The sequence below is a fragment of the Rhopilema esculentum genome, unplaced genomic scaffold (assembly GCF_057945365.1).
Source record: "Rhopilema esculentum isolate cy_ngs unplaced genomic scaffold, ASM5794536v1 HiC_scaffold_28, whole genome shotgun sequence".
In the NCBI taxonomy this organism is placed as follows: Eukaryota; Metazoa; Cnidaria; class Scyphozoa; order Rhizostomeae; family Rhizostomatidae; genus Rhopilema; species Rhopilema esculentum.
Genome location: NW_028300839.1, coordinates 1 through 20,177, shown reverse-complemented (window position 1 = coordinate 20,177; position 20,177 = coordinate 1). Strand labels below are relative to the sequence as shown.

The 20,177-nt window shown below is 36.2% G+C and overlaps 2 protein-coding genes, 1 non-coding gene and 1 pseudogene across 3 annotated transcripts; all 4 read right to left on the bottom strand.

Annotated features, from left to right (window-relative positions):
* Nucleotides 1–55: 55 nt before the first annotated feature.
* On the bottom strand, nt 56–1,908 carry LOC135682969 (uncharacterized). Its single transcript, XR_016145228.1, has one exon. It is a non-coding gene; the product is annotated as an uncharacterized LOC135682969 (transcript).
* A 100-nt stretch (nt 1,909–2,008) lies between these two features.
* LOC148957415 (uncharacterized) lies at nt 2,009–4,675 on the bottom strand. Its single transcript, XM_089115379.1, has 3 exons — nt 4,142–4,675; nt 3,546–3,869; nt 2,009–2,968 (listed from the first exon to the last, which is right to left on the bottom strand). Exons 1-3 carry the CDS (start codon nt 4,673–4,675, stop codon nt 2,009–2,011), a joined length of 1,818 nt encoding a protein of 605 aa, XP_088971505.1.
* Nucleotides 4,676–14,539: 9,864 nt separating this feature from the next.
* Nucleotides 14,540–16,569, bottom strand: LOC148957414 (uncharacterized; annotated as a pseudogene).
* A 597-nt stretch (nt 16,570–17,166) lies between these two features.
* Nucleotides 17,167–19,375, bottom strand: LOC148957413 (uncharacterized). The gene is made up of 3 exons (XM_089115381.1): nt 19,248–19,375; nt 18,699–19,128; nt 17,167–18,308 (listed from the first exon to the last, which is right to left on the bottom strand). Exons 1-3 carry the CDS (start codon nt 19,373–19,375, stop codon nt 18,303–18,305), a joined length of 564 nt encoding a protein of 187 aa, XP_088971507.1. The 3' UTR covers nt 17,167–18,302.
* Nucleotides 19,376–20,177: the final 802 nt, after the last annotated feature.

Sequence of the window (20,177 nt, the reverse complement as noted above, 5' to 3'; positions counted from 1 at the left end):
TTTCTTGCTGTATTTCTATAGCATTTTCTGATTGTTTCTCATGAAGAGGCAAACATCCAAATTGAAAACATGCAAATTTTCATAAGAAACAAATACTGGAAAATCAGTAAGCAATTAAGATAGTTAATAGAAAGGGCTCTCATAAAAATTCATCTATATGATACAACTATAGACAGAGAATAAAATAAATTACCCTCATCTATGTACAGCATTATAATGGGAGTGAATTTTTTGAAAGAGATGTAAAGTGCATTTGAAACCAAGCAAGTCTCACCATTTGCAACTTCAATTGATTCTCCCCAACAAATTTGTGCTTGGCAATTTCCAAGAATGGAAAATCAAATAGAGGGCTCCAAAATATTGAAATAATTAAGAAACTCTCAAGAAACAATGAGCATTAAATTTTTGAAAAAGGAGGATAAGAAACTGGAGTACCCAATATCAAACTAATGACCGAGCTTAAGAGTTCTGCATGTCATCTTTGATGAATTCTTTTCTGAAAAATTTTCATATTCCGCTACTATTTCAAACATCAAGTCATATTTCTAACTGTGGGTGGATTACAGCAAATAGGTACATATCAATGTTACAAAAAATATACAAAAAACACCAGGATAAAAGTATACTTCCAGAAAAAAACATGTACGCAAGGGTAGCCTGTTTTTTCTCTCAGCTTCTCTTTGTGGAATTATCATTCTTTAAAAATTTGTCTAATGTGTGCAAATATTTTGTTTGGTGTTACTGAGGTATCATCATTGGAAATGTGGTAGTTTTTCAAAAAACTGTTTTTATCTGTGAACATCTGGCTGAAATCATCTTTCTTGTCTTTAAGTCAGTGGATGGCCAAGTAGATCTACAAGAAGTACTCATTCAGTGTTAGAGGGATGACTTCAAAGAATTTTGCAGTGTTGTTCCCATACAAGCATGTTAAAGCATTTCTTAACAATGCACCAACAACATAAAACTTTCCAACAGAACTGAGGCCAATCTTGAGATTTTTTTTGAAATCCAAAAACTTGAAGTAGTTAATGATGTCCCCAAACAGCCATTTAACAGAAATTCGGACTTGGCTCATTGATTGATTAAAAGCCAGCTCATTTGGTGCGAGTTCTGCTCTTCTTGCAAACGTGCGCTGGAGGTGAACACGATGTGGGTAAGCAGGGTCACCATAAATGCAAAGAGCTACACCATCTGGGGAAAAGGAGTGTTGTTCCAGCTGCTCCAATAAACCAGACATTACAAGAAGCCTGCTGTCATGTCTTCTACCTTCAACAGGCCCAAAAGGTTAGCAATCATACCATTGGGAGCCACAACTGACTGAAACTTGAGTGCATGAACCCTTTTGTGCCCATTGTAGACAGCTCTTTGATTCCTGGTTGGCCTGCAAATAGGCCTGACAGTGCCATCAACAAATCCCCAGCAGTTGTCCAATGCAGCACCTTTGTTATGTATTGCATCAGCAAATGACTGGAGATTCTCTCTCGAAAGCCATGGTTGGTCAGGTCGCTCAAAAGATGGGAAAAGCTGTCGAAAATATCATCAATTACCGAGCTGAAGATCATGCATAGCTGTGGAACAGGCCTTCCGAACCTTGGGACTAAATCCGCGTAGCGACAGGGATACGTGAAACGCTTCAAACAGACACAAAGTTCTTCAACCACCATTGTAGCAGCAATAAACCTCTGGCAGATGAAGGGCTTGCAGAAGGTTGTAAATGTCCTGTTTTTTAAAGTGCATTTCAACAGAGCACTCCTCTTCGGCCAAATCTTCCAAGCTAAAACGCTCATATTTAAAATATGGAAGCTCTAAATGAAGATTAACGTTGTTTGGGTGACCATGATGTAATAGAAGGTAGTCCTCTACATCTTCCATATTTTCCTCGAGCATGATGAATAAATTGTTCGCCATTCTGCAGCTTCGAGTAAACTGAATTTGGCGCCAAATTCCAATGCGTTGTGACAGGCACGTTGTGAATCATGACAGGAAAAAGGTCAACACATCGGGATGACTAGATTCCAGACCTTTTCAGCTCGTCTCGATCTGTCACGTCTTGTTTCGTAAAATCTCTATTGAAAACTGTATGCGTTATTACTGGCGGACTACATGTTTTCTCATTCATGGCCATGGTGTTCTCCAACCAAAGAGAATCAGCGCCCAAATTTTGCATGTATTTACCTCTTGATGGAATGTCTGCAGGGTTTAAATTTCCCGGGCAAAAAAACCAACTCTCCTTGGTTGTTATTTGCCTTATTTGACTGACCCTATTTCGTACAAATGGTTTCCAAGGCTTCTCATTACCAATCCAACAGAGGGTGACAGCAGAATCCACCCAGTAATACGTGTCAATATCACTTACATTTAATTCCTCAACAAGAACCCGTTTTATTGACTCAACGAAGGTAGCCATCAAATGTGCCCCTTGTAATTCTAATTTGGGAATTGTTTTACCTGAAATTGGACACACCCTAGCCTTCGCTGCAATTAATTTAACGCCAATTTCCCCAGTTTCGTACATTGTGCGCAAGTAAACAGATGTTGCATATGCCTGTTCGCTGGCATCTGAAAAAGCGTGTATTTGATAGTTATGCGGTTTCTTGTCCTTGAGACGTATACATCTCGGAACTGTTACCCCTTGTAACATACAAAGATCTTTCATTAATTTATCATAGCGTTGTTTCTCTGAGCCTTCTAATTCTTTATCCCAAGGGAACTTTGCGACACATAAATCCTGAAACAGGATTTTCAGGTTGACGGTAAACAGAACCAAATACCCTAGGGGGTCAAATACTTTTGCAGCTACTTTTAACAAAGACCTCTTCGTAGGGGGCAGCTTAGCTGCCAGATCTATTATTTGCTGCACATCATAATAAAATAGATCTGACTCAAAATCCCAGTTGACCCCTAATACCCTAGAAGTACTGCTGCCTATAGGTAAGCCAACTGCAGACTTTGCAAACGTTTGGTCGTCCTGTAAAATATTTGAGTTCTCACTATTTACCTTAGCCGATTCCTTTGATTCTAATTCATTTATTTTAGCACGCACTTCCAATGAATTACACTTCCATTTACGTAGGTTGAAACCCCCCTTTGATAGAATTACCCTTGTCTTACTATAGATCTCTAGTGCCGCTGCGGAGGATTCTGCACTGCAACACAAATCATCAGCATATAACTGGCTCAGAATCTTACAAATATTAGGCTCACTTTCCTCAAACTGTGCTATGTGCTTTCTTATTGTTGCTCCTAAAATAGCTGGACTGGATTTTAATCCGAAGCGTAGGCGTGCCCATCTATACTGAACTATGGCGGGATGTTCCTTGTCAACATCATCGACCCATAGAAATCTTAAAAAATCACGGTCTTTCTTATCTATTCCAATTTGTAAAAATGCAGTCATTATCAGCAGTCATTACAATAGGATGAGTACAAAAACAAAGTACTGAATCAAATATCAATGGCATAAAGATATCTCCTCTCTGTAATTGATCATTTAATGAAAAAAAATCAGGGCTAGATTTAGCGGAGCCATCAAAAACAATTCTTACCTTGGTGGTGTCATGATCTTTTCTTACCACATTCATGGCATGTTCCTTTGCAGGGGGCACCCTTTCAATTATACCAGCATCTAATTGCTCCTTGAAAATATGATCATATTCTTTCAACAGGGCTTCATCAGATTGCAGTCTTGTCCTCAATGACGTCAGGCGAGCTAAACAAAGCTCATAGTCCCTTTTTACTGGCGAGCCGATGTCTCCTTTCCAAGGGAGACCAACTTCATATCTTTCTCCATTATGTTTGATATCCCATTCGGTCGTCGAATCACCGGTGCTTTGCTCGCTCAATGGATCGGTTCCTAATTCACCTCTCGCCTTGCCGTTGGGAATGAGACTGAAATTTTTGTGCCTTCAGAACTCTCGTAGTGTGTCTGTGATTTCATGGCTGTTTTCCCCACCTTCTAAATCTGGCTGTAAAACATCTAAAAGGAGACTTGGAATCATATTAGTGTAGAGCGAAGATGATGTTTCAACCTTATCAACAATACCAGACAACAACCGACCAAGTTTAGTTCTAATGGCTATAAGCCCGAGCTTCCCCGAATAACATCCACAATATCATAATAATGATCTAATCCTATCAATACGTCTATTCTCTTAACTTCACTACCATCGAAAGAGTCTCCTAGTTGAAGACCTTGCAAATGTGGGAAATCTCTTACGTCTACGCGCGTAGCAATGGGAGTGCATATTACTGAATTGCTCAACGCGTTAATAGGAATAATACCATCATCAACTTCTAAGTAAAACGAAACGACATCAAAATTTATTTTTCGCCAGTTTTGTGTACCAAGAGTGTTCAAGTTCACGACTTCGGTTTCCTTGGGTTGTATGCCAAGCTTCTTCATCAAATCCTTAGTGATATATGATTTCTGACTTCCACTGTCGAATAAAATGGTAGCCTTGACTTTCTGCTCATGGTTTTCCCCGCTTACAATGGCTGTCACAGTTTGCATGAGCACCATGTTCTTTGTCTTTACTGTGGCCGTGACTGTATGGCTCGGGTTATCTGCATCAGCACCAGAATTCCCAGAATTCTTGTCACACAAAATGTGGTGATGACATCCTTTGCATATTTTGCACAAACGATTGCTCTTGCATACATTTGCTCGATGCCCCATGCTGCGCATGCCGCTACGCAGTACTTTACAACAAATTATATGATATTTCAAATGCTAAATAATTAGCCTTCTTTTATTTTTTGGAAAATCTTTCGAATCTCTGCCGGTTGAATGATTTGAATCTAGCAACAACATTGTCTAAAAAATGGCTGTCTTGTCAGCAACCTTAAGCTTGTGCTCTACTTGCAAAATAACAAGCATTTATTTTCTTTTTTGTTGCATGCTTGACCTTGAAGGTGCAAAAAATCCTCTCACAATGGACACTGGTCAGTGGAGTTGTAGCTGCAAGCTCTAGCAGTGCCATTGCCTGAGGAAGACTCTCCTTAAGTGTTGCCTTCTTGATAACAGATAAGAGATCTTGAATACTTGGTGAGCCCTCTTTTACAGAATCAATTTTCATGTCCAAATTTGGTTCCAATTCAAATTCGTCACATTCTCTACATCAATTGCACCAATCGATTCACCGATGTTAGCTCTTCTTTCGCCTGTTTTGTTGCTAACCTTTTCGACTTTTTGTTGCAGCTTTGCTTGGCGTTCCTTTTTGGCTACATGGATTGTATCCTGTTCTCGGGCAACTTTTTGCAAAAGGAGTGATATCTCACTGCTTTTATAAAGGATCGACAGATTATTTTCTTTTGTTGTCACATCTTGAACTGCAAATGGGTACAATTTTTGCAGCTCTACAATTAAAGCTTTTTGCTCATTAGTTGTTGCGTTTCTTCTTTCGTTGAATTTTGTTGGATGAATGAGATCCATCCATTTGAATTATTTGAGGTTTCCAAATGGTCAATGCAAGTGTTTGTAATGAAGTCTTCCAGCTTTCTTGCGAGCCATCATTTCCATTCTTGATTGCCCTCCACCCAGTTCTTTCACGAACTGGGTCATCCTGGATTGTCTCTTCCCATACGTAGATTTAAAAAATTAAGTGAACGCTGAAAATCATCAATCTTAGCTGTAGGAATCCAGCGTTGGCCTCTGCATGATGGTCATGACTGGCGTGGATTGCTTAAATATCTTTCGGTAAAGCTTGAGCAGAAAGACAAATACGACTTGTTGCTTTTGAATGCAAACGTCCCCGGCTGTACTTTGTGTGTTGGCTGTCTTGCTTTTATTTGTTAAAATTTCATATAGGACTGCCCCTATCGTTTTGTAGTGGATGTCAATGACACTTGTTGCAGTATCACATGACAGCCACTTATTATTCCACCAAGCTCTTTGTTGCAAAACCACTTTGTGTAGCCCATAACTTTGTGTTCAAGAAGCCAATAACTTAGTTTTCAAGAAGCCGATATCTTTATGTACGACTGTTTTGGCTGTTGCAGAACATCCTGAGTTCTGCTACTAGGTGTGCAACATTCGTTTACACATTCAAATAGACATTCGCATAGACATTGCGACTTTTGATTCCTTCTAGCAAAAAACGATAAAATATATTAAAAAGATATTTCATAGAGGAAAATTTCACTGAATTCTCTATTGATTCGTGTATCTTGTTCATAATAAGATGCGCTATACTCCAAAGGTGAGCAAAAACGTCAAAAACTTTGACAGCACCTAAATTTCACTGCAAATAGACATTCGGATTTTAATCGATTCCCATAAAAAAAGAAAAGCAGGTATCCTTGCTGGATTGTCCATTTATTTCGGGGGTTCTTTCTAGAAGATACTTGGAATTATCACTTGAATAAGGAAAAAACCTCCAAATTTTTTGACACGACCCAAGTTTGAAATGGCAACCAACCCTTGCTATGTCGTAGCAGGCCCTCATTTCAAGCGACCTACGCCAAAACACTTGGAGGAAAACATCTAAATCAACTAAGAAGAACAAAAACCAACCCTTATGACAAAGTATCTCTAATTTGAATCGAATAACAGCAAAAATGGCCAGTTGTAGGAAACGACAACAAACTCAGAGGAAACCCTCAAGCAGAAACCTACCTAATAACTTTTCCCCCAATAACTTTGGAAAAACTGTTCAGAATCGGCTGAAACTTTGCAAATCAACCAGAATTCATGAGATTGAGATGTTTTTTGGGTCTGAAACGGTTTTGATGAATTTTCTGATGGAACGTTTTCCGAGCTCCATACTGAAGCCTTATAACTCAGATCTGATGTGGCGGTGTCCCTCAATAACTCAAAACACCATTAAGAATAGAGATGTTATTTTGGGTCTTGTAGAGTCTGAAACGGTTTTCATTAATTTTCAAGGCAACGCTTTTTCAAGATCGATACTGAACCTTATAACCCAGATCTGATGTGCTGGTGTCCCTCAATAACTTTTGAAAACTGTTCAGAATGGACTTAAACTTTGTAAATCAGCTAGAATTGATGAGATATTTTTTTGGTCTCGTAAAGTCTAAAACGGTTCTGATGAATTTTCAAGGCAACGCTCTTTGAGGTCCATGCTAAAGCCTTAAAACCTGATGTGCCAGCATCCCTCAAGAACTTTCGAAAAACTGTTCCGATTTGGCTGAAACTTTAGTTTGTTAGAGTTAAGTTTCTGGTTTGGTGTTAAATATTTTTAGAGTAGCAGAAAAACACCACTTTCGATAGATTTTTTATAATTCAAAATAATTTTTTATAATGTTGGTACCTTCTTTGAATAGATTTTTCTTATAATAAACAACATGAATAGCAAAACATCTCCCGCTTTGAAATAAAAAATGATCTTCTACAATTTTACCTTCGTTTTTTTGTTAATATACAATATAGATTTAATTGTTCAACAATCTCATATTAATTCATTGCATTTGAATTCTTTTTAATTACAATTGCGTACTTGGTACAAAAAAATTCTCAATCAATATAAAAATTAGCAAAAGTGATGAAGATGTTATGGATTTAATGAAATAAGCAATCATTTTCACGTGAAATCGTACATGGTTAGTTTCAATAAAGATGCATTGTTTACAAATAGGGACGGGAATGACATAGATAATATGAAAATTATACACGCGACCATTGTTATCTTGGACAGCTATCAAAGTTTTTAAAGAGAGGAAGGCCCCCGGGAATTTTACTGGCGTTTTAGAGCATCAAAGAAAACTGTATTTACAGGCCTGTCAATGGAGTAAAGCTTTCCTGTCGCTTGTTCATAAGAAAGGCTATATTATTCATTATAAATTCTGCCAGGTGCTCTGATAGCAAGAAGTGCTTTACTATATCAGGACACGTGTGGCCAAATCTCCTTTTTATATTGTAATTTAATTCACATTTGAGGCAAATCACACAGACATCCTCTTTGCAACCGTTTCTATGGATAGGGAACTATAGTCTGAGATAATGCGCCTCATTGAATTTCCAAAAGTAGTGTGGAGTTTTTTATACAATTCTTTCACAGCCAGGTTTGTATACACTGTCCTATGAAGTGTTATAAGGGCTCTCATTTGCTCTGACAATTTTTCCCCCTAGATATAACCTTGGATTTTGTTTCGTCTGCAAATTTTTCCAAAAATGATTGCTTGTCAGATTAGGCGTAATTATTGAAGTCGTTCTGAAAGGATTTGGTTCTCAGGTGCTTGATTTGATGGGTATATGTAGCTGCGTCAGCAGTATCAGTATCCGTGTCACTTTCACTCAACTTATGTTCTGGCGAACCGGTAGCGGGAACCTTGTCTCTTTTTACTCCAAATTTTTAAGAGCTAATTCTAGAGTTTTAGAGTCAACACTACTTTCAGACTAATCTGAAGCGCATTCAAACTCCTCGTTAGTTAAGGATGAATCAAGAATCGATTTCAATGTAGAAAAGGTTTATGTGTTGTTTTCCTGTCTACCTGAAACTCAGAGTTTTAAATTGTTTGGTCGCCAATTCTGATAAATACTAATGATAAATACATCCATTCAGATATTTCTGCTTCTCATTTTTTGTACATGTCCCCAATACAAAAAATGAGAAGCAGAAATATCTGAATGGATGTATCGCTTTTTGTTGTCATCTAATACTTTGCAAAAAGAGTTCATTGATTCTTTGATTGTTGCGAATGCATTTGTAACGTCTTTATCAACATATCTACATAACAATAAAACAGTTGCTTTTTTGACGATGTTTGCATCATCTTTTAATGAAGAACAATTGACTAATTGAATTACCTCTTGTGATGCCTTTTCCACATGGAAGCCTGCTACTTCTCTCTCCAGGCCAAAGTAATCTTTGAACATCTTGAAACATCTCTCCTTGCTGCTATCCATAATTGATGAGGAAAGTATAATTATGGGCTTTTGAATAAAATAAGCATGCACAAAACTGGACAGGGACCAAGTGCAAGGGTAGTGTGACTACGGGGAAATTGTTGCTCCAGCAATTATTGAATTTATTTTTTATACCACGTTCACTTAAGATTTGAAATCAACTGAGAAATCAATGGAATCTGCCTCTTTTCGGGCTTTAGCAGCTAGCTGCTGATATGCAATGTGACTTTTGCCAGCCTTGGTCATTTTACCTGCAGCAAAAGAATGGGGATCCATTGATTCTAGGTCTGTTTTATGTTTTTCGGATGGCAAAATTTATTTCTTCAACAAACAAAAACGTCAGTGTCTCATTTCCTTGTCAGAAATATTCCTTGCTGCTAAAGAATCCTTTCTATGATAAACGTTACCATCAAAGTGACAAGAAAAGTGGTATGGAAAAGGTTACTTTAAACTGACATTCTGGTATTTTACATGCAGCCTTGTCAGTCAGAATATTTGGATTTTTTTTCTTGAGCTTTTTTTTTTAAATGTGCGTGTAGCGAAACTCCAAAACACAAAGCTTATTGGTCTTAGCTACCATTTCCCTCGGATGAAAGATGAGTTGTTTTGCCTTCCTGACTGTTGTTTACGCTATTATAGTCAAACATTTTTTTACCAATTTTTCGGTAGGGTTAATGTTATGCTTTTTCTTTTAATATGGGCCCTGATATCTTTTTAGCCATATTTTGATCTAGACAAAGCTTTTATAAGATCTTTGGATGATTAATATGGGGATCTTCTTCAATGGAAGTGTCACTGTTAACATGCAAATTGTCTTGCGAAAGGGAAGAAGCATCTCAACTATCAGTTCCTACACATGAATTCTCTGTATCTTCATACAACCTTCCTAAAATACGCTTTTCATAGACTGACTCAGCCTCTCCTAGGAGAATCTTTTACTTTCCTTCTACTATTTAGACATTTTACTACATTTTTATTCTTAGAATGTTTCCTGTCTTCAAATTTTCAGAACCAAAGAATGGTGTTTCGGGAACACGCTTGCTCAGAGTACTAGATATGATTGCAGACTTGTGAGAGATAGATTTGTATCGCTTTCCTTTTTCTCCCCCCACTTATTATCAAAGTTAACTAGAGTATTCTGTTCCGAAACTTGCCCGCAGAAAGAGTCATCATTAAAAGTCTCAATCTTGTCATTGTTTTCAGAAATTGTTTGGGCATCAAAAGAGACAATTGCTTTTGCCAACAACTTTACATTGGTACAATTCGATTTTTTCTTTATTCTCCTACCACCGCAGACCAGTTTTACAACAAAAATTATCAACCCTGAATAAGAAAAAAGAAATTGAAAATATGGAATTTCATAAAAACTACAGTTGCAAAGAATTGTTACCTGTTCAAGTTAACATTGCTTGATTTATCATAGAAAAACATAAATGTTAATAGCATTACCATTTCTGTCTTGCTTCTCATCAAAAATGCTGCTTGATGCATCCTCCACTGGCTCGGATTTTCTCTAAAGAGGGCAGAAAAGAAAATGGTATTAGAACTGTATCGAACCATTCTAATGGAAAGGGAATGTAAAATAGGGGATATTCGGTGTCTACTGAGCAATCAAAACAGCTAAACTTAGCCATGAAAGTGAAGATTTTGAAAAATAACTACAAACCCCAACTTGTCTACTTTCATCTGAGGCATTACCCAGTGATCCCTCCACTGGCTCAGATTTACTCTAAAGAACTTTATTAGAACTGCATTGGATGATTGAGGGAAGTGAGAAATTTTCAAAGCTCCTTTTCTATAAGTTAATTGTTTTGCTATTGTAAACGCTATATGAATACCTTTCTTGGCTTTTTGATCCTTTCCCCTTGCACAACCTTTGCATATGAATGCTGAAAGTGTCTCAGTGGAACTGTCGAGATGCATAAAATATGTTTACTTGTTATTTTTTTCTTAAAATCCTTAAGGGTAGCCAGGAGGATGTTAATAAAAAAGTCAGTAGTTTTTGCTTGTTTTTTGTAAATTCGATATATTTTGACAAATTATTCAATCAATTGATCAATCATTCAATAAATCAATGAAAGTCCCTTTTCTTGTGTCAAATATATTAAGCTTAGAAGCTGATTGGGGACACAAAGAAAAGGATATATGGAGGTATATAAAGGTGATAAATCAGAATGAATTTTGCGCAAATAAACATCCCTAGATGTAAAAAGAATCTCTGATACCTTTCAAAGGAGAGTTGTGCGTACAATACAGATAGCTATATATTTTACGTAGGTTCTGCATAAGGAACTTACAAAAAGGTCAATTGGGTCGGTCGCATCTTGCATTATTTGCCTTTGTATATGGTGATGAACTTCCGCTAGAAATAGATCAATTTCGTTTTTGATACACTCGAATGTTGATGTCACTATGATATATATATTTAAATATATATAGGAACTATGATATTTGGAATGGGCTTTCTTTTGTTGAAAATAATTAATTACTTACTAATTAATTATTTAAATGGTTTTAGACTTCTTTCCCCTTTTGAGGGCAAACAGTCCTACCATCACTTAGCTGCAGTTCGTGGCCTGCCTGTTTACAGAAACTGCATCTCTGCATGGCTGCTCCTGCTGGTACCTGTAGGAATTATTTTAAATATCAATATCAATATAAATACAACAATAATTAAAATTTTGAAAACTTTGATAAGCATTTACAATATTGTGACCAACTACAGTTTGTTTGACCAACTATAAACAAGCCCCTCTCTAACTCAGATTGGCAGGAGCTATATCTCTTCCCCTAGTGCTATCCTCTTGTTTCCCTAATGCTCCCTCCATGGTGCTACCAAATTATTTTCCCTCCCGTGAAAGATGGAATCCTACTTGTCAGCAACCCCCCCCCCCCTATTGCAGCTTTAATCTTAAAAGTTGTGATAGTTCAACTTCTATCAACAAAATGGCTAGAGTTTTAAAATTGACCTCTAACCAAAATTGAATTTTATAAGGTTAGAGCTTCTCTGAGCATAGCTTAATGTACACAAACAGATGATTGCCTAATGAATCCTCGTTTGGGGCTAAGAGTTAAGATGTTTCTAATTGTCGTTGTGTGGCTAACTTTTTTGCTATTGATGCTGAGATTGAGGTGGACCCCACGATAGAATTGGGTAAGGCCGTTAAAAATAGGATTGATGGGATAAGGGTGGAGGACCCCGGGTTAATGGAAGTGACTGGTTTTCTTAAGGATAATGAGGGAAAACCAGGTAGATTTTATCTGTTGCCCAAGATTCATAAGGGATTAAGTTGGGTTAAGGGTAGGCCAGTCATTTCCAATTGTGGTACTATTACAGAGAATATTTCGGAATTTCTAGATCACCGCCTCAATCCACTGGTTAGCCTCGGTAAGTCTTACATTAAGGATACAAATCATTTCTTGTCTAAATTGGGTGAAATAGGTAGGATACCAGAGGGGGCTATACTGTGCACAGTTGATGTTGTGGGGCTCTATCCTAGCATTCCACATGGGGAGGGTTTGGAAGCCATCAGGGAAGCGCTGGATAGAAGGGAAAACCCAAACGTGGCTACTGATACCCTAGTGGGATTAGCATCTTTGGTTCTTAATAACAATTATTTTGAATTTAATGATAGGTTTTATAGACAGAAGTTAGGCACCGCTTTAGGCACTAAGTTCGCTCCAGCCTATGCAAACCTCTAATGACTGGGTTGTAAGAAAGGTTGTTGAAGGAATCAGTGGACACACCCATTGTCTGGATGAGATTCATTGATGATGTTTTCTTCATCTGGACACATGGCGAGGAGAAGCTTGAGACCTTCATCAACTTTCTTAACAGTAGCCACGATACCATTAAGTTCACAGAGGAGCACTCTAGGGAGAGTATAAGTTTTCTAGACGTTAAGGTTAGTGTAAATGAAGGGGGAGTCCTAACGACAGACTTGTTTTGTAAACCTACTGATACACATCAGTATTTACATAAGAAGTCTTGTCACCCATGGCACACCAAGAAGACGATATCCTATAGTCAGGCTTTGAGGATACGTAGGATTTGTTCGGACGATCGCCAGTTAAGGGGTAGTTTAAGGGATTTGGCTGGATGGTTAAAGGCAAGGGGGTATGAGGAATCACTTATAACAGAACAAATAGATAAGGCACGTAAGCAGGATAGGGTCACATTACTGGATAAGGCTAATGGGAAACAAGATCGCAATGGGAGTGGGTGGGTTCCGTTGGTTACCACTTACCATCCAGCCTTGAATAATTTGGGCAAGGTGGCCGGGAGACTCCATTCTATGCTGACGATATCGGAAGAGCATAGGAAGGTGTTTTCTCAGCCACCTTTGATATAATTTAAACGATGTAAGAACCTTAAAGATTTACTAGTTAGGGCGAAACTTTATAATGAGGGGGTGCCCAGGGGCCTTAATATTAGGTTAGTTGAAACATAGTTTTATTTTTATTTCTAATCTCTTCGATTACTTTCTCCTTTTCACAGCTATTTATTATTTCCACATAATATTATTTTCTAATCTTCATGGTAGGGACAGACAGCATTCACCCTTTCTCGTTTTTGTGCATTCCTTGTGGTAGTTAACCATCTGCCTTAACGCTTCTCTTTTGTTCTTTTATCTATTGTATTTATTCCGCTTTTCTCACCTTCAGCTGGGCCTCAGAAAGTTTACTTGTGTCGTATAATTAGCCATTATTGTCTTTGCTTGTAAAATGGGTTCTTTTGTTCTATTGTTTTGTATTCCTAATTTTACGCTCCAAATGCAAGTGGGGGTTATTCTTAAGAAGCGTATTGCAAAACGTTAATCAAGTTGTTTTTTACTGATGATCTATATATCTATATATATATATATTCAATAGCTCCTAACTTTAAGGTTCTTTAAAAATATAAATAGATACTCAATAAAAATAAGCTGAAACGGTAAATAAAAGAAACGGTAAATGCTGTCTGTCCCAAAAAAATAATAAGAATATATAATAAATAATGATAAATAAATATAATAAATATAAAATGCAAAGAAAAGAAAGAAAGTAGATAGAAGATAGGAAATAGAGCACAAGACAATGACACTACAGAAACATACATTGGACTTACAGAAAACGAATTCAAGACAAGATACAGAAATCACACCGCATCTTTCCGTCACACAAAACACAGAAATTCCACAGAACTCAGTAAATACATCTGGACCCTAAGACAATAACATCGACCACTCCATTTCCTGGCGCATCCTCTCAATAAAGCCATCCTACAGCAGCTCAAACAAAAGATGCAGCCTTTGCCTTAAAGAAAAGACCCTCATTTTGTGCCACCCTGAATTATCAACACTCAACAAACGAAACGAACTCGTATCTTCTTGCCGCCATAGAAACAAAACACTATTATGTAACACCTAAATCCCTTTATGTACCGCCCCTAATTCACCTTTTGTATAACCTCACACATTATGTAACACCTTCTGTACTGTATTATCTATTTATGCGAGGAATATTCTAGTATGTCAACATCTCCTGAAGAGTGAGTTACTCACAAAAGAGGCTTGTAGAGATAATTGTAGAGTTTTACTTTCTTCAATCTATGATATATATTATATATATATATATATATATATATATATATTATATGTATAAATATATATATATATATATATATATATATATATATATATATATGTATTCAAAAGCTCTAGACTGTAATGTTTTTTAAAAATTTAAATAGATGATCAGTAAAAAAACAACTTGATTAACGTTTCGCAATATGCTTCTTCAGTAGATACATTACAAATGATATTTTCAAAAGAAACCCAACATAAATCAGCACTTCAGCAACATATACCTAATCTTCTCCTGAGACATTGTTTTACCAGTTATAGAAAATTTGCCAGAAAATTCTGCATCCTCTGAAGTTCGCTTGAAGCAAATTTTGTGGTCACTATATGGTGTGAAAAAATGAAAGGACCTTGTTCCTGGAATGGTTTGCCTTTTAGAGAATCTATTTTTCAGTTCCTCTCTAACTGCCTGTAATTTCTTTTTAGAAAGAAAACAAAACTTTATATCTTTAATGTTTTCTTGGCAGAATTCTAACATTGATGCTACTGTCAATATCTGCGAGGAATGTTGGCGTTGCAAGCTGGCACGGGCAGTCAAACGTTTAACAGTCCCTCCAATGCCATCACAGGGAGATTTCCCATGACTAGTAGCAAAAAATGTCCAATTTGCTTCTAAGCCAAAATCTGTCTTGTGAAGACACAGGTTCAACATGTTTTTAAAGTTTTTATATTGGCCAGCGCAGCCATCCGAAAAATACTCAATTATCTCTATATGGGGATATTTAAACTTTATTAAATCAATGAGCTCTCTCTGAAGTTCGTAGACAAAGTTAGTATCATGTTCTAGGTCATCAGATATAAAACAATATGATTTGTGTTCAAGTCTTTCACCTTGCTTAAAGTAAACAACGACTGGGTAAAGAGTGCAATAATTTTTACTCCAATGATACGACTGGATTTCGTCCTGAACCACAAACGTATAGTTTTCAGCAAAATCTCCTAGCACAAGCATAGAGTTATCTGGCAGATTCTCTTTCCTACTCTTCAAGTATCTTGCCTGGCATTTTGCGATGTAGGAATGTGTAGTGAGGTTGTCAATATTTTTCACAAGAAGATCTATAAACTCATCAACAGAGAGAGTTTGAGTTACCAATTCAGTACGATTAGTGCTTTGCCACTGCTTGAAAGAGATATCATTTTGAGTCTCGCTGAAGGCCTCATCAAGAAAAGCTGAGAGCAGTTGTTCCTGGGCAATCTTTGCATCGATGCACCATACATTCCCTACAGTCAAGACTACAAACAACCATATCCATCATTTCCTTGTATGTTTTTTCAGTGTTTGCTGCATCCACCAGAAGAATTGCATTTTGATGAATGGAGCATACGCAGACAGAATGAGCCCCACTAGAGCCAACAGTGATACACCATTTTGGTCGCAAAGAGCAGAACTTCGAAAATCCCAACTTGACTGTTGGATTCTTTGAAACTTGCATATAGTTCCTTTAAATTACATAACAATAGACGTTTCTGTGCATGAACATTCCTTCCAATGCTGACAAAGTCTTTTTTCCCAGGTAACAATCAAGAATATTTGTCGTCCTCAAAAAATGACCTAACCTTTTGGTGTATATCATCTGACAGTATTTTTCCTATTCTGTGTTCTGGCAAAGCAAGGATAATTTTCTGGCCTTTCAATTCCAGAGCCTTTCTTACTGAGTATTCAGAAACTCCAAAATAGTCTGAGGCAAATTTGATGCTCCATGATTCAGGTGTTAGTGTGAGCATCTGAATTTTCAGACTGTATTCAGAATGGGGTAATTTATCCTTTATTTTGCTCATTAAGATATCAAGATCAGCTGCCTTCTTCTCGACATCTTTATTAACATCAGCTGATGCTCCTCCAGAGTAGTGTATACTAGGGTTCCACCTGTTGCATATTAAACCTAGCGCTCCTGCGAAGGGTCTTGTATAAGACCACGTGGTAGGCTGCTCCGCAGAGGCAAAATTGTATAAAAGATCGTCCGTAAGGTTTTTTTTTTTAGTTTTTCTTGAGATGACTGAAAAGACGAACAACAAACTTGAGATGGCTGAAAAGACGAACGACAAACTTGAGTATCCTGATTTGTATTTTCCGACTGAAGGTCTTCAAAGGTACTGTAAGAGTAAAAGAAATATCTTCGAACTTTTTGACAGAAGAATTTCTCCTTTTTTAGATTGGAGATTACGTTTGTTCATAAATATGAGAGTTCGCGACAATGTGGAAGTTTTGATGCAGCGAGATGAACAAGGAGATACATTGTTGCATAAAGTTTGTGAATATTGGGACGAAGACAAAGAAGATTGGGGAACTTTGGAATATTTCTTTCAAATTTTTATAAGAAATAATGCGGATTTAAATGTGCAAAATAACGTTGGAGAAACTCCTGTAATGATTGCCATAAAGAAGGGGCAAATATTGCTAACTTCTTATCTTTTTCGCAAAGAGGTGGATTTGTCTATTTGCGATTACGACGGAAATAGTGTTTTGCACAAAGCTGTAATCTCTTTACATTTGCATGGTTTTTATGCTGTTGGCAATTGGTGCGATTTTTTGAGACGTTCTGAAAGTTCTTGTTCTAATGTTGATCCTCTGAAGAAAAACAACCAACATTTAACAGCGTTACAACTTGCAGTAAAAATGAAAGAAGATTTGGAGAAGAAATGTTCTCAAAAGGAAATTGAAGTTTCTAAAGCCAACAAAGATAACTTATATATTCTTAAAGATATGGTTATATATTTAAAAAATAATATTTCACAACTTTGATTTAATTTTTGTTGGACTGGTATTTAAGTTAAAATAACTTCAATTTTTTATTAATTGAGTATAAATTTGAAGTTTTAAAAAATTGAAGGTTAGTTGAAGTTTTATAAAAAAAAGTTGAAGTTTAAAATTATGGGTTCTTTTTTGAGTTTTTCTGAAAAGAAAGATGAAGACGAGTTCTCAATACAGTATTTTGAGGAAAAGCTTCAACATAAGGGAGAGTTGACAGAATTGTTAAAATTGGTTTCTGATGAAAAACTTTCACAATTGGATAAAATTATATATATGGTAAAAGATGATCCAACATGTTTAAATGAACGCGATAAGTATGGAAATACTGTTCTACATCGAATAATTCCAAATATTGAAGAAACGGATGTTTCTACTTGGATGGAACATAGATGGTTATTAAAACATCTTATAAAAAATGGAGCCGATATTGAAGCAGAAAATATAAATCACGAAACTCCTATAATGATTGCTGTTCGTAAAAGAAAATGCAAAGTAATTCAATTTTTGGTTGAATGTGGCTGCAATTTAAACAAGCAAAATTATCGAAAAGAGTCAGTTTTGCATCTGGCAGTATACGATGATTGTATAACTGTTGTTAGTTTACTTCATTCTTATGGCGATTCACTTTTGAATGAAAGTTTGAGAAATTTCGAAAATTTTACTGCTTTAGATTTGTTGCAAAAAAATGTTGAGTATATTGAAGATAGAGACAAAATGATCACAATTCTTACAACGCCTTCAAGTTTATATAAAGAAAAGTTACTTCAATAATAAAAAATGTAGTTACTAATCTACTTAGTTAAAATGTTCATATATAGTTGGTTTTACATAACTGTATTAATAAAAATGTCTTTGATTTTCTCAGCGTCAGTCATGGCAGTTTTTGACATGATTTCATCTATTGCGCACAATAGTGTTACTCTTATTGCATCGTGACAATCGAACAACGGGTCTTCATATATGATACTTCTTTTTAATGAAGTGACATTGTTAACTGTGTGCATCATTTCTCTTATTGAACTGCCGTTTTGAATTTGTGTAGCTCTTCTCCGTTTGTATTCGGCAATCAAATCTGGGTTATTAGGGTTGGTAATGTAGTTAATATTAATAGTAGATCTAAGGTGTTTTAGTCGAGCAGCGTTGTTTTTGTATTTTGTTAGTTGATCCGTCAAAAGATATTTGCAAATGTTCAGAATGCGAAAATAAAATGATCGATTAAGTATATTGAAAGTTGTTTCAAGTTGGTAAATATACCAAATTTCTGTCCAGTTAATTTCAGCATTAAAGGTTCGAGTCGATTAGTCAAATGTGGTAAAAAGGTAGCAAAAAGATGATCGTCAGAAGAAGGAGATAATGAAAAATCTTTTAGATTATCAATAGCTAAGCCAATTTGCTGTAAAGTCTCAAAAAAACGGTCATTTTGTCGAATGTTAAAAGGGAAGTTAGGTAAATCTCTACTCACAGTCGGAACATCGTCAGATAAATTGAAGTTAAAGATGTTCAGGGTTGGTCTTTCTTGTTGAGGTTCTGTATCAGGTTCTGAAATAGGTGGCGTTTGCGGCTCGAACGCTAGTGGAGTAGGTGGACTTCGTGCTGCGGGAAAGGATTTTCGGGCTGTTGGAGTAACTTTGGTTGGTTTTGGTGTAGATTCGTTGAAGTTTTCTACTTCTGTTGCTGATTCGTTTGCCGTGAGCGTTGTTTCAGTGTCTGTATCCATATCTGGAGCGACGAGTGGTCGAATTGATGGCATTAAAGGGAATGAAGGTTCTAGCAGCTCTTTTAGTCGATTGAACTCTTTTGATATTTCTGCATGATTTACAGTTACAGAACCTTCGCATTTCTTTTTGGGTGATGATTCGTCTTCTGACGTTGATGTTCTTTTATTTGAGCGTCTAAATGAAAAATTGAAGTTTAATAAAAAAAATTTGAAAAGTGTTTTTAAAAGATGTGTAAGTTAATTAAACTAAATGAACAGTTTAAAAAAGAGTAAAAAGAAAAGAAATATACTCACGATGTCAGTAGTCTTTTGGACAATAAAGATAACGGAATTAAATCTTCTTCGTCGTCCGTAAAGGCTGAATCGATAGCTTTTTTTACTTCGAATGCTTGATTGTTCGTTTTTGATGCTTCGTTCGTCATTTTTTTTGACTTCTTTCAAAATTACGATCGTTGGTGTGACAGTTTGTGAATTCGGGAGTTGGTTAAGTGGTTTTATAAATGATTGACATATTACGCAACGATGTTAAATGTGGAGCTTTACTATTGGCTAATATTTTAAATCTTAAAATGTCATTCATATGATTGGTTATTGAGAAGCGTCTATTGTTTAAAGTCAAATAAGAAAAAAACTTCAAATTTATAAAAAACTTCAAGTTTTTTATTTGAAGTTATTCGAAGGAACTTCAAATTTTGGTTTTTGAAAAAACTTTAATTTTTAAATAAGGAATAACTTAGATTTTTTTTTAGCTTTGAATATGAAAAAACTTCAAATTTTTTTTGTTCAGTAATAATGACGTCTCTTTTTTAAAAATAGTTTGAAATTAGCATACAATACTTCGATCTAGCTATAAAAGCGAGAGCTTTTTTCAATTCAGTCAGAGCGTCTTGGGCCAGAGCAAAGGTTCATAAGAGATAAAGAGATTGGTTCATCATACAAGGTACTTTTACGAATATGGTTTTTTGTAAAATATGTTCGTTAGAATTTCCTGATAATAAGTCTTATGATATACATGTTAAAGAGAAGCACTTTTCTTGTGATTTATGTTCTAGTGTTTTAAAAACACAGAATACGTTGACGAAGCATAAGAGATTATACCATGAGAGGAATTTTCATTGTCGTTATTGTGACGAATCTTTTCTGACTGTTCGTTCTTTGACTTTACATCGAACAATTTATCACGAAAACAACGAGGAACATGTTTGTGATATTTGCGGTAAAGTT

What these genes read in the sequence shown, in the direction of transcription:
- LOC148957415 (XM_089115379.1), bottom strand. Translation starts at nt 4,675, where the DNA reads ATGGGGCATCGAGCAAATGTATGCAAGAGCAATCGTTTGTGCAAAATA. An exon ending in GTGAAGTTAAGAGAATAGAC is followed by an intron (nt 3,870 to 4,141) that starts GTATTGATAGGA and finishes CCCAACGGCAAG; the next exon opens with GCGAGAGGTGAATTAGGAAC. An exon ending in AAGATCATGACACCACCAAG is followed by an intron (nt 2,969 to 3,545) that starts GTAAGAATTGTT and finishes AATATTTTACAG; the next exon opens with GACGACCAAACGTTTGCAAA.
- LOC148957413 (XM_089115381.1), bottom strand. Translation starts at nt 19,375, where the DNA reads ATGACGAACGAAGCATCAAAAACGAACAATCAAGCATTCGAAGTAAAA. An exon ending in TCCAAAAGACTACTGACATC is followed by an intron (nt 19,129 to 19,247) that starts GTGAGTATATTT and finishes TTTTTCATTTAG; the next exon opens with ACGCTCAAATAAAAGAACAT.